Genomic DNA, 17995 nt, shown 5'->3' with positions numbered 1-17995 from the left:
TACTTCTCAACATTAAAGTTCTTGCGCTACTACTGGATCTTCTTGGCCTCTAGGTCCACACACAGCTCATTGACTGTATTGTTGATCCCTGGCATCTCTTAGTGATTTCAGGTGAACACATCTTTGTGCACAATCAGGAGTTGCTTCATACACTATCTCATCTCAGGTTTCATCATAGTCCTAATTCACAATGTATACTTTGGTCTCGCAGGATCCACGGGAACTAACTCCAGGGGTTCATTTGGTTCTGCCTATCAGAGGGTCTGCTCATCTCAAATTTCTTCATCTCGATCTTCTAGTCTAGGCAGTTAGGGGGCCGCGGGAGCCTCTGTTTTCCCAAGCATCCGTAGCTCCTGCCCGCCGCCTCACAATTCCTGGGCATAGCACTCCTGAGCAAGCACATGTTCGCCTTTTATTTCTCCGAAACCAGCCAGGGTGGGGAATATCATCTTCAGGTGATAAGTCGAGGTGATCGCCCTCAGATTGTTCAACGTAGGCCGTCCCAGCATTGCATTGTATGACAATAGGGCCTTCACCACCAAGAAGTTCGTCATTGTCGTAGAGGTACTGGGTGCCTTCCCCGCCAAAACTAACAAGGTGATCACGCCCACTGGCTAGACTACTTCGCTAGAGAACCCCTTGAGCAGCATCTAGGCCAGGCATAAATGGTCAGGGTTTATTCCCATCTTAATGAACACATCCCAAAACAAGATATCAATGGAGCTACCATTATCAACTAGGATCCTCCGTGTCACAAAGTTTGTAACCTGCATGGTTACAACCAGAGCGCCATCATGGGGGTGGATGACCGCTTCATCATCCTCTTAACTGAACATAATAATTGCCCCTCTCTTGTGTCGTCTTTGACTTGCCAAGGTCTCTCACGTCGTGAACACTTCCTCGTGCCAGGCCCTACAGGCATGGGCTTTTCGTCCCAATGAGGTCAAGCCACCGCTCACATATCCTCTTACTATGGTACATATTTTGCCCAACGAAATTCGTGCTCGGGATGGTGCCCGAAGCGGTAGGTTTTGAGGCGTTTCTCTCTCAATTAATCTCTTTTTAGGGCTTTCACTTCGTCGTTGCGTCGTGCACTCGCTTCCTCGGTACACTGGACGTCAGTCCCCAGTGGGGTGTTAGGCCAGCAATTGTTCCAGTTCCTCCACCCTTCGTTTCAAGGTGTAGTAGTCTTCAGTCCAATGTTGGTTGGTCTTGTGGTACGTGCAGTGTCATTTGTCCTCTTGGCCCGGCTGAGAGGTTTCTCTTGGGACGGGCGCATGTTCTTCCTGCATGGCTAAGCTGGTGTGCATGCATTTCCCGCCATGCACCCGAACCAACCCATTGCCTCCTTGCCTGGCATCCCACGAGTCCTTTTCGATCTTCTCCTAGGTCTTTACTTTTGTTGACCTGCCTGCCTTCTTATTGGCCTATTCCAACTCAATTTTTCTGGGAGTCATTAGGGCCCGTAACATGCATTTCGCATTGATGAATTTATTTGCATGATCCATAAACTCTCGTAGCGTGGTGGAGATTTTCCACGCCAACTCTTGCATGAATGGGTTTCCTGGCCAGATACCTCTTAGTAGGGTGATCGAAAATCCGTTCTAGTCATCCGTCGTCATCCATTCTCTATTGAACAGGGACAAGTACAACTTCAAACTCTTGTCGTCATGCTGCTTAACAATCAAGAGGTATGCTGCCAGTAGCCTCCTTTTCCTACTAACCATAAATTATGTCAGGAAGAGGCAAGCCAGTTCTCCAAACCCGTCAATGGATCCCTAGGGTAACAACCCAAATCACACCCTTGTCGCGCCTTTCAACGTCAAGGGAAAAGACTAGCACGCGATCTTGCCCGAGAACCCATGCAAAGTCATGTGGACTTTAAACGTCTCTAAATGCTCAAAAGGGTCCTTAGACCTGTCATACATCTCCATCTGAGTGACTTTGAACTTGGGTGGAAGCTATGCAGCCATGACTTCCACACTATATGGCAAATCAGTACTAGTGAGCAGTTGGTCCACAAACAATGACGCACCTATTCTCTTGGCCATTGGTCCATGAGCCCCCTCAACTCATGGTGCATCTGCCTCTTTTCCTCTCCCGCCGCGTCTACCTCTGCCACACTTTGCGACTCGATGTGCTCATTTTGGCTTGGCTCAACATCTTCCATAAACTCGTCATTTGCCCTCTACAAAACAAATGACATGCTAATTCAAAGAACTCACAGACAACGCCACTGCTGATGTCTTGTTTCGTAGCCTAGTCAACCCTGGTATTCCTCATGATGACCTGCAAGACCTAGGGAGATGAGGGCTCTAGGTGGTGAGGGACACCTCTGATGCCTAAGTCAAAAAACTCTTTTTGTGAGGAGAGAAAGCTAGGAGAAAAACATTCAGAGCTCTACTTGAGTCTAGGACGTGTTTATATACCCGGTCGTAGTGGTCACTACCCACTACCCGTAGATCGTGCAAGGGGTACGGGACACCGCACTGCTGTCAAGTTTTCCTCCTATCATGTCAGTCATCGCCCTACCGTATTATGCGTGCTCCTCCAGTCTGTCCCCTATGTCAAGTAAGGGATGGGAGGCGTGTGCACTACCCTGGCCACAGAGGTGAGTGGACGTCCAGCTCTGTCATTGTGTGCTGGCTTTCTATGTCATTTAATGCGGCATGCTTGTTGTCTGGCGGTGTGGGCAGTGGGCTAAGCAAGTGACGTGACCTATCACCGTATCTTACGGGCCTTTTAGGCCCAGCCTAGTCCACTTTCCTTCGTTGGCTCTGTATTGAACTATGACCGGTTTGGGACCTGAAGCCGGAGGGGGACCAATCCCCACACGGCCCAAGTTGGAAAGTAAATTCCCTTCTCAAGATCCATACAAAACAAGAAATAAAATGCAAAGAAAGTACTAAAATAGCTACTAAAAATCGGTCCTATATTATATATATATATATATGCATATGCTAAAGTCGGGTTTTAGCTTCATGAGTTGTGAGGAAATGAAGAAAACACGTGCACACTGTACGTAGAGACATATACCCAACCAATCCCATAAATTGCAAATCATACTTTTCTGTATGCTAATCTCTGTGTCCGTGATTTCAATTTATCGATACTACATTACAAGCAAATTCAAATAACAAGTTGCATGCATGCAGCATTATATAAGATATTGAATCTTAGCAAAGCAAACAAACACCCATGCATGCAGTTATTAATTAGATAAAATTAAAGAATTATGATCTCTAGCTAGCTAGCTGTTTAATTATCATTCTCTCTTCTTAGATAGCATCATCACTATTAGACATGAGTACCTAATTATAGTATTTCTTAAACTATCCTTAATCCAAACCAATCAGCGCCAGAGGTTCAAATATATGAACTAATTTTGTTAACATAATAATCGGGTTTAGTATAAAGCAGCATGCATGCAGCTACTTGACCCAGTAGATGAAGTTAGGGCTGAAAATAGAACATGTAGGTGAGGGTTTTAGCCCAAAACCGAAACCGCACCGATAGAGAGAATATATGCTAGTCTCGATTGAAACTGGCCGACAAGGAGAAAGAGAACCAACCAGAATCTGACAATCGGTACCGATCAATTGGGCGGTTTGGGAAATCGGTTTTTTCATCACCAAACACCAAAAAGGGACAAGCTTGCTAGACGATCACTGATTCACCATACACCAAGAAATCCACAAAACAAAACCCAACACAATGAACCATTTGAAGTTCCAGATTTTTCCATGGGTGGCGAGATGAGTGATGGAGGAGAGGGAAAGGAAGGGAGGAGAGGTTAACGGAGGAGAGCTACACTCTGTGAGAGAGATAACGAGATGGATGTCGTCGGTTGTTGGACGAAGAGGTTGCACGACGTGAGTGAGAAGCAGCAACAGCTGTGTGTGAGAGAGGTGAGAAAGAGTCTACAAGAAATTCAATCGGGGGAGAAGAAGAAGGAGATGGGAGGGGGACACGAGGGTGTTAAACCCTAAAGCCAAACGATGTCATTTCACTCATTTAAAAGAAATGACGTTGTTTTACATAAGATATATATATATTATCGGCTGGGTCAGCAGTTTGAATTTGATTTAGACCAGGACCAAACCGGCCGCCATCAATTTCATTAAATTTATAGCATCAGCTGACCGGTTCTCTGCCAGTTCCGAACTCCGACAACTGGTCCCGTTAATTTTTGTACAATCCTAGGTGAAGTAAAAAGTTTTCTCTCTTCCTTATCCCTAGCCGCCTAGACTCGTTCATATCCTTCTACTCGATCGATCGGTCATCACAAATTAAACCCATATATCAAAAGTATCACATTAATGAATAAAGGCAAAACGAACGGTGTAAGCTACTAAAATAATATATATTATATATATATATATGGGATTCCATCGATGTCCCAATTAAAAACTAAATTTCAACCGACCAAATAGACCAGTCTGCTCGGAAGAGCGAATTAGATTGTTACGATCATGTTCAAGTCAAAATCAAGCCATAGTATTGATGAAACGTGGCACCACAACAGGATGCACCGGTTTAGCGAAGAAAAGTGCAAATTTGGGGACTATCGATCCCAGTAGGACTCATTCTTAGAGATGAGACATTTTCCATCCATACTTTGACACATGCCCACATTTGTTTCCACTCAAAGGTTATCCACTGGAGATCATGTCTTGGAAGCATCATGCTTTTCGCCATTAATACCAAAAGCAAGAGGCGGCACTAACTGTTCAAATATGATTTTGAAACTTCTTTTGGATTGATGTCTTTTCTCATGCTTTATAAATCCCATCGCATACCTTGTGTTCATCCTCATCCACAACAACAAAGCCTACTCGATCCTTTTTACATGCCCTTTCTTTCTTTCCTTTCCTTTCCTTTTGGATTCAAACACCACCCTCCATTTCCATCCTTTGCTCTTTATTGCATCACTAGACTAGTAATTAGAAGAAAACAATGGCGAATTCACGCATCGCAAGGTTTGTCTCAGAGGTTGCACCCCCGCAGTATATTAGTGTCATCAGGCAAAGAGCATCCAAGATGTTGGATACGATAAATGAAGAAGAAAGAGATGCTTGCGCTAACACTTCTCGTGCTGCATCTCCAACTTGTTATTCTTCTTCCTTTTCATCAATTTCCACCACTGCTTGTTCTTCAGCAGTTGGTCATGTTGCTGTTGCTGATTGTAAGTCCATTCTGATAGGGGTTCAGAGATCTTTTTCACTCTTTGAACACTGAGAGCAAGAAGGCTGAGAATAAATAAAATCGAAAGCTTCGTAGGCCTTGTATGCAGCCTACGGAAGCTGGAGCCTTTTTTTCACCTATTTTCTTCCCCTTTTCTTTTAACTAAAGAAGTCCTGGAGAATTGGTTTGAAGACCAAGACTTGTTGAGACTGTGGAGGGCCTATGTTGTAATGGATGGCGGGAATGGAATGAGTGTTATGTTGTAATCTGCGCTGTGCATATATAGATCTTCTCTCTATCAGTAAATAAATCCAACATTCATGTTTATGGTTTAACATTTGCTACTTGAACCTTAGAACTTGTAGAAATTAATTCCTATTAACCTCAAAATGCTGTGCATGTTACTAACATATTATAAGTAATAAGAATAATATTCATATAATTATTTCATTCAAATTCATATTTATTTAATTCAAATTTTACATAACTACCCTCCATTTGGAACAGGGTTGCAAAAAGAGTTATAGCAAAATAACTTTAACTCTATAACTAAATATTGCATGTGTTGTTCCACTACGATATAGTAAAGGTTGCATGAACTTATTAGTCATCTAAAGGGTTCAAGAATGCATGAACATGAACGCTAAAGCTACAACCTAAAAGCATCCTCGTTAGCTTGGCCAAATACATCTATAAAATTTAACTAATATCACATGAATTTATATTTACTTATTCCATTTAAATTTAATCCTCACATTAGATTATCTATTTACTCTCTATATAATAATATAATATTATTAATTTAATAATTTTTTTATTTAATATATTTTTATCACATTTTGTAGTTCTACCAATTAAATGTTAATAATAATTATATTCTAATTAAATTAATATTTAAAAAAAAAAACAAAAGTCATTTAATGCTAATAGTCAAAAATATTTAATTAAACTCATCTAAAATTCTATATAAATTTCTTAATTACTAACTAAATATCTAGCAACATATTCATGTTCATGTCAATAAGAAATTTGCACCTACATAAACACCTCCAAGAAACTACCATGTCTGTACTTCCAATACCTACGTAAAGCTGTACATGAGAAACTATTGTTTTAATATTTGTTGAAATTACTGTAATCTTCCATATATGGTGAATGAGTATAACTAAAATCTAAATTATTTTAACAATGCCCAATCCAATAGAGTTTTTTTAATACATATTATCCAAATTTTAGCTATGTTTGATTTTGGCCAAGCCAATGAGAATACCGACCCCACTTCTTGGAGGTTTTAAGGTTAAATTTAAATAGTGAGATGAGATAAATTGAGATGAAAATTAAAAATTAAATAAAATTTTATTTTTTAATATCAAGATTTGAAAAAGATGAATTGTTTCATTTATTTTATGTGAAAATTTATAAAAGTTATAATGATGAAATAGAATGAGATGGGATGAGATGAATTGAGAGTGTTTCTAAATCCAAACCTAGCTGTATAAGGTCACAAAAAACGAGAGATTAACCTGCAAAGCGGATCTGACTCGACTAAGAAAATATATACTCCAAAAGATTAGAAGATACAAGGCATGGTTTCAAATGCCAATCTTGACCTAAAACAAATATGAATCAACACAGAAACATATTATCTATCAAAAACCACATGTATACATCGGAGTATAGGCAGCCTGCAATCTGAAAATTTGAAGGGTTACCATGCAAACTATATCGGATTAATTGCTTTTCCAAAGGAACAACAAAATGATTGGGAGCCAATGGGGGTAGATATCTTCCCACCAGAGCCAAATATTAATTAGGACCTATATATTACAAAATGTGGTAAAAAAAGAGTCATGCTACCAAATTGTGTATACCGCATATTTTCTACTACACCATTGAAATTTTCAATGCTTGAAAAACATTTCTCGTTCATGGATCTCACAAAACCTCGAGTACTCTTTCAGCAGAGTGACATTCTCTTCCCATTCAACACCAAAAAGGGATCTGCTGTGGCAGAGCTTCAAGGTTGGAGGATCACAAGCTATTATTCCTTTCAATGGTTTGTTTTGTTTCCTTCACGTTCTCTAGAAGACTTGAAACCAATCTTGCGCTTCCTGGATGTTTCTAATTCAACCGTCTCCTTTAGTTTCTCCAGTGCTGGCACATTAAAAAGAATGGTGAAGTTTATTATTAGCATAAATGCAGAAGTTTATTACTAGCAAGCATTTATGCCATATTCTACTTCGATGAAGTTAAAGCACTTTTATTATTAAAGATGCAACCAACCCTTCAACAGGATCTCACCAGAAATATCTCTTTCATTGGAAAATGAGTTCACACAGATGAAGGGGTAAAGAAACATAATATTGGATGTGGTCTAATTAATCCCTAGGCGTCTATAAATCTTTCAAAACAAAAAGAAATCCTTGAAGCAAACCATAGAGTAAATAGAATTATTAACATCACCAATCAATATTTAATTAATTGTCTTGTCCAATCTTGAAGATATCCCCACTGAAATTAATAGCACATATGAGTGACTCCAAGTGTCGGTGATCTATTGATCTGCTTCAAGTTTAGCACTAGGCAAAGAGAAGGTAAAGAATTACCAGATGTGTAAATTCCGTGAAGCGACTCAATTGAACTGGAAGGGATAGAGTAAGCAGGACAATATTTATTATCAGCTTTTTGTAACATCTTCTTCAAACGCCTAACCTGAAACAAGGGAATAAATGAGTATGCAATTTGCAAAACCATAGATGGATCACATGCTGCACAAACACAAAATCCGTCTTCTAACTGTTACAGGCTGATATCCAATTTTTATCAGGACATTTAGATATGCAGCAGCTATAATTACTTTTTTTTTTCTGTAAGTGAAATGATATTTTATTGAATCAAATAGGCATGGCCCAAATACACAGGATGTATACAAAAGAGAACAGCATCATCTCAAAGCCTATATCAATGCTACACGTGTCATACAGTGCAATCTATTAGGGAACAGAATGGCATCAAACACACCCAAAACTCTCAAGGCCCATCTGATGCAACATAAACGCCATTGTACTTTTGTTTCCATCTCTTAAACCAACCCAGCCCCCCCCCCCCCCCCCCCCCCCTTATTCTCCACTTTTCTTCTTTCTAGGAAAACAAAGATTCACAAGAATGGCATTTAAGCCTTTTTTTTTTTGCAATTCATCTCTTTTCTTTCATCTTTCCATTTGTCCTTCTTTCGTTCCTTTTTGTCTGTGCTAAAATTGAAGAATATTATCCCAATAAAAAAATTTTAAAAAAATTGGTATAAAAAATGGTCCATACCCAAACACTAATTTTTTTTTTTTATAAGTAATAATTTTATTCAAAGAAATAGGCATAAGCCCAAGTACACAGGAAGGAAACACCTACAACTTCCAAAAACGAAAAGAAACTAACACCAGAAAACTAAAACAAATGCAGAAAATTATCTTCCATTACAAAAGCTTTAACCCAAGAACTCAAAGTACTCAAGAACAAATCCCTAAGCTCTCCCAATGAGCGTTCTTTATCTTCGAAAAATCTCTCATTTCTTTCAAGCTGAATGCACCACATAAGACAGGGAGGAATCATCTTCCAAACTCTCGCCGCCTTCTTACAGCCCTTCAAACCCCTCCACCCTACCAACAGATCCACCACTTCTCTAGGCATTACCCAATGTAATCCTGTCCAACTCAAAACCTCATTCCACAAGAATCTTGTCACTTCGCAGTGAAGAAAAAGGTGATTTACTGATTCTCCGTCCATTTTACACATAACACACCAATCAGCAATAAACAGACCTCTCCTTCTAAGATTATCAGTAGTCAATACTTTACCCAAAGATGCTGCCCAACAGAGAAAAAACAACCTTAGAGAGAACTTTCACTTTCCAAATACTTTTCCAAGGAAAAACACAACTACTAAGGCTTGACAAAATTCTGTAATAAGTAGAGACTGAAAACTTAGCATTTCCAGCAGGAATCCACACCATGCTATCCTCTCTTTCAAGCACCAACTTTGAACTATAGAGTTTAACCAGCAGAGTCTTAACTTCATCCACTTCCCAGTCATTAACATCCCTTGTAAAAATGATATTCCATTCAACCTTGTTGTTACTACTGCAGTAAGAATCATAAATAGTTGCATTATAATCCCTAGCAATTCTGAAAAGGGTAGGAAATTCCAGCTTGAAAACAGTATCCCCACACCACGGATCATGCCAAAAGAGAATCCTCTTTCCATCTCCCACCTTCAATCTGAAATTATTGGAGAAAGGAATCCCATCCTTTTCTAATAAATTTCCACAAACTAACCCCATAAGCTCCACTAGCTGCTTTAGTACACCAACCTAAACACTAATTAAGCCTAAAATTATCCCAATAATATGCATGATAAGCCAAAAAGATGTCTTGAATAATAAAATCAAATCATCAAGGACCCAGCGTTGAGGCTGTTGACCCAAATGACCCACTAGCACCCTCTCGGCATAGAATCTTAGTAGGGTACATGGGCTGATGGAGATGAGCCACAATTTAGTTGGCCTGCACAGAGCTTACACCTTGAATCAGGTTGTAAGACAAAGTGTACCCATTTTTGGATAAACTGACATTCAATGTGCCAGGTCAGTATAAATTTATCAAGTTTAACAAGCTGGGCTTGGTTCAAAACAAGTAGATTAAGATCAAGCCAGCATGAGATTGAGCTAAGGGTTCAATCTATAAGCCAATCTAACAGCCAAGGTAAACATTATTCATCAGTCCCTTGTGATGAGAGATATGAACAAGAGACTTCAAGAAACTAGTGTTGACACTGGCCCAGATGACTTACAGCCTTGGACTTCAAAAGAGTTAGGAACACCAAAATAATGTGTATGTATGTCTGTTATGTATGAGTTCTTGGTGACAGATTCTGAACCTTTCGCCTTGTTACCATAAAACATGCCCCAGTCTGGGAGGCAATCAAGAGAACAAAATACCTCATCCTCACGCAGCAATGTGAAGCAACGCCCACTCTGGCCTGCTCTTGCAGTTCGACCAGCCCGATGAACATATGTCTTTATGTATGCCGGAATGTCATAATTAATGACATTTCTAACGCCTTCAACATCCATTCCACGTGTCATTGCATCAGAGGAAACAAGCACTTGTATCTCCCCTTCCCGGAATGCCTTCAATGTCTTGCTGCAGTACAATATCTCAATTTCATTATAGTTTACACAAAACTCACAAACTGCAATACATCAAATTAGAGTCATCAACTAGGAAACAAGAACACCAAGGTGAGATTACATCAAGAGACTCAAATAAAATGCTAATGGATGTTCTTCACCTAGTCTGTTGTCCTTCAGTTATAGGCTATTGAATGTGGCGACCAAAATATGTAGAAGACAATGAAAACTACTAAGGTAATGATCCAACTAAATTAAAGCAAGTAAGAGAATTAGTAAATGTCAAGTTCCTGTTTTCCGGACAATTTGCAATCAATAATAACTGCATGCCCTTCTTTTGTGCCACATGCTTTTATGTTTATTAGCAGCTATCATACACAGTTTTTGTCTTTTTACCCAGGAAGATATGGCTAAGAAGTTTACCATGAAAGTCATTAAATAATAAAATAAAACCAGATTTACCTTCTTACTGATTGACGTTGAAGGCCCGAATACTCCTTGATCTTAATTTGTAGATCGCCAAAAAAATTTAGTAAGGTGCATAGACGATGAGTTGATTCTACAGATGATGTGAAAACAATGGACTTCTCTTCTCCTATATTTTGCAGAAGGGCAACCAAATACATCGGTTTGAGTTTTGATTCACAAACCTGTAAACAGGAGTACTAAAAATGAGGGGGGGATGGGGCACCCATTAAACATCAACTAGAAGCATTTACCGGAAATTAATACCTATATTTTGAACGTGCCATGAAATTGGTATGTACCACCAATTAATATCTATATCTTTCTATCCTGCTCATCATCTTCTACTCACAAGGTTCCCGTATTCTAATACTGTATTCTAATATGCTGAAGATCGAAGGCTTAGCTATGTTACATTAAAAGCTGATGCCTACAGGTCAACAATTTCACTCTTACTATTGGGCATTAAGAGGTCCTGGTGCCATGCAATTCCCTTAAGTACTTGGGCAGCGGGGTGCGCATTAAACATTGATTAGAGACAATAAGAAATTAATACCTATATTTTAAGCATGCCATTAAAGTTAGTACTTGCCTGCAACAAGATAGAAAGACTCTGTCCTGCTCACCATCATCTTCTACTCACAAGATTGCTTTATTCATGCATGCTGAAGAAGAGAGGTTTTGATATGTTGCATTGGAAGCTAATGCCTAGTGGTCTACAATTTTCACTCTTAGTATCGGGCATTAAGAGGTCCTGGTGCCATGCAATTCCCTTAAGTACTTGGGCAGCAGGGTGCTCATTTAACATTGATTAGAGACAATCAGAAATTAATACTTATATTTTCACTCTTACAATTGCATGCCTAGTGGCATGAAATTCCCTTGATGAAGTATCTGGGTAGTCAAGTTCCTAGAAAGGTGGTTTTTTCCATCTGGATGGTGGAAGTGAAAAGAATTCTTTTTTGGAAAAATAAGTATAATAAGATGTTATTGAATCAAGTAAATAGGCCTTGCCCAAGTACACAGAATCCTAAGTTTCTAACACTGGATAACGTTATTTTTAAATACTCTAGATAACTTCATTTTTTTTTATTGATAATCAAGAAATTTTATTCATTATAATAGGCAAAGCCCAAGTACAAAGGGAGTATACATGAGAAGTACCTAACTAGAGTTTACTACTCTAGATAACTTCATTAAAGGAACCTCATTGCTGTGAATTGGCATGGTGTGTAGTCACGAGCCTATTGATCAATTGCTACTTGCAGTTTTTTTTTTTTTGATAATTGTAAGTATATTAATAAAAGAATAGGCAAAAGCCAAGTTCAGTACAAATAATGTCCTAGCTAAGTAGGAATTGCTACTTGCAGTTACAAAATACTTTTGGTTTTTTCTCTTCACAGTATTAGGATTAAATGGTTTATGCCTTGGAAGGTAGTTGATGTGTATTGTTGCTGGCAAAAAGGGTATGGAAACATTTAACCTGTAACACAGCCCCCATTGTCTTGAGTGCAAAGTATGAAGAGGGAGAAATAACCACAGCTTTAACAGCAATGAGCTACCTACTATTTTGCTGAAATTCTTATTTCTACAAACTTTGCATGAGTTTTCTAATGTATATACCATGTTTATTCTAGTTGAAATCAAACAAATTGTTTGGCTTATGAGATTTCAATTTTCATGATGCATGTGATCATGTCTTAGGAAGGGTGCTCTATTGATCAAATTTTCTAATAAGCACCACAAGAGATTATATGATGGACATTCTTCAATGCAGCACAAAACTGAGACAGACTTTGATTTCTTTCAAAATTGGAAACTTAATCGCAGCACAAAAGGCATTGCTAAAATTTCCTCCTTAAAATCACAGCATCAAGTTTGTACAAAAAAACTGCTACTTGCAAGCAATTTTGTCTGTGTTTAGAAAATGTATCCAAGACTGCTCCCTTCCAAAGATAAATATATAAGGAATTGAGGCCAAAACTGAGATTTTATCATCTGATTGTTTCCAGATTAGAAGTAAGACTTCCGTTGAAGATAAGCAAAACAGATTTTCAAGAACAAAAGTATGCTAAAACTTACCTATGGTCAAGATTGACATCGAAGTAAGCCATTAACTATCGAAAATAAAACATCAGTTTTGCTTTCACACAGGAAGCACAATATTTCCAATTTAAAAACCACATTTAAATGAAAGTGTGAGATTGTTAATTATGTCCATTTAGAGCTTGAAACGGACCAAGAATCATGGTTACAAAATCAAACACTATCAGTACAGTTATGATGCCATACCAATTTGTAGGATTCTAATTTTTCTGGGAACTGATAACGCCTTTTCCCAGTTGTCAAAAATAAAGGGTGATGCAGATCTAGCTGAGCAAGCTTGCTTGGATCTTGGGTCAATGTTGCAGATAGCACCATCTTCACGAGCCGGGGGGAAGGTTTACCCTTAAACCCCCTCTCAACACCACTGCAACAAATAATGCATTAACATTCAAAGGTAAGGCTCAATACATCATATCACGTCATTTTCATCTTTGAAACATGTTACCAAGGGCAATGTTGAGACAAAATAAATCTTTAAAATGAATACTTCATTGTATTTTTACATGTAAAGGGATTAAAGTAATGCCCAATAAGTACTATAATAGCTCAACAAATTTTGTTCATTAATGGAATGAATTTTATTGTAATCATGTAACAAAGAGAGTCCCCATAAAAGAATCAGTATAGGGAGCAAGAGTTGAAGCATAGAGTAGTCATTAGGTGTAGTAATTGGTAAAAGGATTCCCAGTAGAGATGATTGCCTCATCTAATAATTAGTTTCAAATAAAACACTAGGTATTAGGGGCAACGAAGTTGGTTGACCAGGCACACAAAACTATAGTAAAAGTTTATGGCAATGAGCCTTGGCAAAAAATGCCAACCGAAGGATACGGAGTTTTTTCTTCTTAGCCTGTTTGTTGGTATCAAACCTTTGGTTGAGTAGAGTATCCAATTGGGCGGCCACAATTTTTAAAAAAAAAATGAAAAAAAAATGAAAATGTTAATGCAGTGTCAGTAATAAATAAGATATAGTATTCCTAACAAAGTTGCCACATGTTGGCCTTCCTAATTGTGTAACACTTGAAACCATGCATGTCACATTCCACTAAGACAAAAATGTAGTTCGCTTGAATATATAGAAAAGGGAGGTAAATCCACGGAGAACTCACAATCTCCTTATGGTTTTTAAGGAATTGAATGTAGGAGGAAGATAATTCGAAGCACAAGGGTAGAAACTTTCATCACTAGATCGAGTCAATCGAAGTACGGTAGGTAGCCAGGATTGGTATGCTTCCCTTAGTAATCGGTCAGTTTCATCAACCACCTGAAACAATTTACCTCCTCAACATTTGCTTTAGAAAACAATAAATGACTGAAAATAGAAGTATAACCTATTGGAAGCCCCAATAACCACAAATAAATTGATTAAAGAGTTTTTATTTTCCAACTGATGAGCCATCTACCACCAATTATGCCCAATTAGATTGATAAGATGTGTAGATAATCCACTAACCACCAAGATGAACAGTACTCTTTAATAATTGGAATAATGGGCACAAGTACAATATAACTTCACATATCACAATTTCAGGTGAATTAAACTTCATTCAGAAATCAAAACATTTTATCCAGACAGAATTCAAAACAATTTATTACCATTATAAGCTAAAGCTAATTATCAGTTCTGAATATCTCCAATTTTTCAACCACATGAATACTTCTTGGTTCTCTCAAGGGAAAAAAAACAACACTTCTGTGTGCAAATATGGTAGCTCATATAAAAGAAATAAAAATAAAAATAAATAAATAAAAATCTGAGGCCACTGTGTAAATATGACAATCTCATAAAGAATTTCAGTCAATAGAAAGATAATATAAACATTAAATACATTAGCAGTACAACAGTAAAATTGCAAGTGGCACAATATGCTACTTACAAGATAACACAGATGCTCAAGGGTAAAGCCCTTAGTGGAGTTAATATGGTCCATTAGCCTTCCAGGGGTTGCCACCAATATATCCACGGAACTTTGTAGCTCAAGCGAAAAATCTTCGGGGTCATAACAGATGCCTGCCTCAAGCTTAGGCTTCTTGATAAGCTCAGAAATCTCATCCGCTATAGAAGATTGACCAACTGCCAAACCAACAGACAAGCCCACTGCTGGTGCAATTGCAGAAAAAACCTCTTTAACCTGAATCAAAGAGAAAAAGGAGAGGCCTGTTTGAAGGAATCGATTGAACAGCAGGTGAAAGTAAGCAAAATGGGTTGAGTTTTGAAACACCCAAATGATCCAACATGTAATTCGTAGAATCTGATGAATTAAGGATTTTAAAAATTATGCAAACATAGGAAAGCACTAAACCTGAATTGCTAAGTCACGGGTAGGCAACACCACCAAAGCACGTAGACATTTAACAGCCCGAGTCGATAGCTTTTGCACTATTGGCAAAGCATAAGCTAAAGTTTTCCCACTTCCAGTTGGAGAATTTATGCAGAGGTCCCGTTCAAAATCACCTGGCCCAATTGTCTCTTGCCAAACTGCAACTTGCACTGGGAAGAGGGAAGATATGCCCATATTATGGAGAGGCACCTTCAACCTGACTTGATAGAAATTAACAACAGACTAAATACCAAAAAGAAAGGAAACAAAAGAAAGGGAATAAAGAACAAATTAACAATGAAAAATTGGAAATGTGGAATTTAGCAGATACTCCTCGGTAGGGACTTATGAGTATGTCTACAGGTTTTAGTTTGGGTGAGACAAGGAAAGACTAAGTGCTTACTCACATGATAAATGTATTTTTGCTTCTCCAATTATCACTCATTGAAATTATTCTTTTTGTTGCACTGTCTGGGGAAGGAGCACAGTTCAAGAGAAATCACATGAAGTAGGGAAAGAGAATAAAGAAACTAAAAGAACGTCCCCCTTCGCTTTTCCATTCCTCAATAACCTCTTTGATTCAAAACTCCCACCTTTAAATCACTATAACACATAATGTCAAAAATAAGCCACTAATGACTTCTATTCTCTTTTCTAAAATTCAATTTCGTTTTCAATAATTAAATTTCTGCCCTTGACCAAGTGACAGTATCTGATTTGTTAAGAAATCGACTACCTTGACCATAAGATTAACCTCTTGTTCTTATATTTCACCAAGAACATCTGGCCAAAAATAGAAGTCCTAAAGAAATGGAATGCGTATGTTAGTCATCACAAAGTTAATAATGGTAGGCTGGTAGCAATTTAGTTACACATCAATTCCATTTTTTCTTGATTTAATCTTTTTATAAGATTAGGTTTGTCCACCTTCACCATAAAAGAAATTTTTCACCACCCCAATTATAGAAATCAAACCCCTAGGGATTGGCTCAAGTGGTAAAGGCATTGGGCTTGAGTGTATGCTCCCCCAGGTCTATGGTTCAAATCCCCTTGAGTGCAAAAAATCTCTAGGGGTCATCAGACTGAGGGATTTTCCCTTTGAATTACCCAATGTGTACTTGCGGGAAACTCCTTATTGAGAGCCTGTGCACTCTCGGGATTAGTCGGGACGTTGTTCCTAGACACCCAGTGCCAATCAAAAAAAATTATAGAAATCAACTAACAGTGAGCCCTTATATAACATTACAATATTTTGGAGGCTCACACCACAACAACGCCATAATAATAAATTCAAGCACATACAACAATTTGCATCAAACCTAGTAGTCTCGAATAAGAAACATAAACAATCATCACGCAACTTTGAAATTCTTGCTCTAAAAAAGGGAACCGAAAATTTAAAAAGGAGAATTTATAATTTACAATAAATACATTTTTGCCAAATAAAAATAACATAAATATTGGGTAGCAAAAGAAAATGAAATAAAAAAGAGGTACCTGGAATCGAGGAAAGGAAGGAGATCGAGTGGGCACTCCTCGAAGAGACTAAAATCAACAGGGCTACGCATCCATGGCAGCACAGGCACGCTTCTCAGCTTTTGCTCCTCCATTCTAAACCTCTTCAACCTCTTCAAACCTATCACTAGGGTTTTAGAAAGTTTTTGTTGAATTGTCACGCCCTGTATCCAGCAGAACCCTTTTAACCTTTTTTTTTTTATAAGTAAAAAAAAATTTTATTCAACAAATGTAACAGGCGAAACCCATGTACACAGGAAGTATACAAAAGAAAAGCAAAACCCTTTTAACCTGAAATCCACAAAATATAAAACTTAGATACAATAATCCTCCAAAATCAAATACCTCAAAAACCCTTCCAAAGAAAGTAAACTTTTTTTTATAGGTAAAAGATTTTCCTTCCAAAGAAAGTAAACTCAACACTACTACATAGTCTCTAAAAACTCAACACTGCTACATATTCTCTAAAAACTCACAAATCCACTCCTTCAACCGATTACAATTTACTCAGTGCTACAAGCATCAACCCAAACTTTCCGACTACCCGAGACATTCACGCCGAAATTCTCTATGTCAGGAAACACTTAAAACCGAACTCCAATACTTCAACTTACTACCAATCAATCAACACCATTAACCAAATCCGCAACACAATCAAATTGATTCCTAAAACTGTCTAGTCACTCCATAATACAAGTTAGCCACTGTTTTAACATGTGCATGGTTAAAGAAAGAGAGCGTCTTACCAATCTTGCGGCGGTGGCTGGCTGGATTTGGTGACGGGGTAGTGCAACAAAAATGTAGTGGTGCGGCGCAGCTGTGCGTGTGATGCAGCGGCCTTCACTGGTCACGACGGCGGTACCCGCAGAGGGGACAAACAGAGCGTTCGAGACAGAGAGACACGAGTTTGGGAGAGAGAAATACGGACGGAGAGAGTAAACAGAGAGACGAACGGAGAAGTGGAAGGAGACTTACTGACCCTGGGTAACGACGTGTTAAATGCGGAAACGTGTTCTGGCTGGACAGAGTGCGAGGCGTGAAAGGTGGCGACTGCAGGGTAGAGACCTAGTGGCTGGAAACGGTGGTCGTGAAGAGGAGGACAGTGGTGCCGCTACGGGTTGCGGCTTCGTGCAGAGAGAAGAGAGAAAAACTGAGAGGCGTACTGGTGGCAAAGGAAGGGACGGCCAGGTGGAGTGCGATGGGAGTCCGTGCGGCGCAGGAC

General features: G+C 38.6%; 1 protein-coding gene across 1 annotated transcript; it reads right to left on the bottom strand.

Annotated features, from left to right (window-relative positions):
- Positions 1-6777: 6777 nt before the first annotated feature.
- On the bottom strand, positions 6778-17744 carry LOC109011065 (DEAD-box ATP-dependent RNA helicase 1). Its single transcript, XM_018992108.2, has 10 exons — positions 17520-17744; positions 16756-16937; positions 15241-15475; positions 14815-15069; positions 14047-14201; positions 13124-13301; positions 10829-11016; positions 10175-10379; positions 7791-7896; positions 6778-7338 (listed from the first exon to the last, which is right to left on the bottom strand). Exons 2-10 carry the CDS (start codon positions 16866-16868, stop codon positions 7235-7237), a joined length of 1539 nt encoding a protein of 512 aa, XP_018847653.1. The 5' UTR covers positions 16869-16937; positions 17520-17744; the 3' UTR covers positions 6778-7234.
- Between the last annotated feature and the right edge of the window lie 251 nt (positions 17745-17995).

Source organism: Juglans regia, chromosome 3 (genome assembly GCF_001411555.2).
Source record: "Juglans regia cultivar Chandler chromosome 3, Walnut 2.0, whole genome shotgun sequence".
Classification (NCBI taxonomy): Eukaryota; Viridiplantae; Streptophyta; class Magnoliopsida; order Fagales; family Juglandaceae; genus Juglans; species Juglans regia.
This window is presented reverse-complemented; position numbering and strand designations above follow the sequence as displayed.

Bases quoted from the DNA above. Each gene is read 5' to 3' on its own strand.
- LOC109011065 (XM_018992108.2), bottom strand. From the start codon at position 16,868: ATGGAGGAGCAAAAGCTGAGAAGCGTGCCTGTGCTGCCATGGATGCGT. The intron at 15,070-15,240 runs GTTTAGTGCTTT...TCTTTGATTCAG, and splicing joins CCCGTGACTTAGCAATTCAG to GTTAAAGAGGTTTTTTCTGC. The intron at 7,339-7,790 runs GTAATTCTTTAC...TTAATGTGCCAG, and splicing joins TCACGGAATTTACACATCTG to CACTGGAGAAACTAAAGGAG.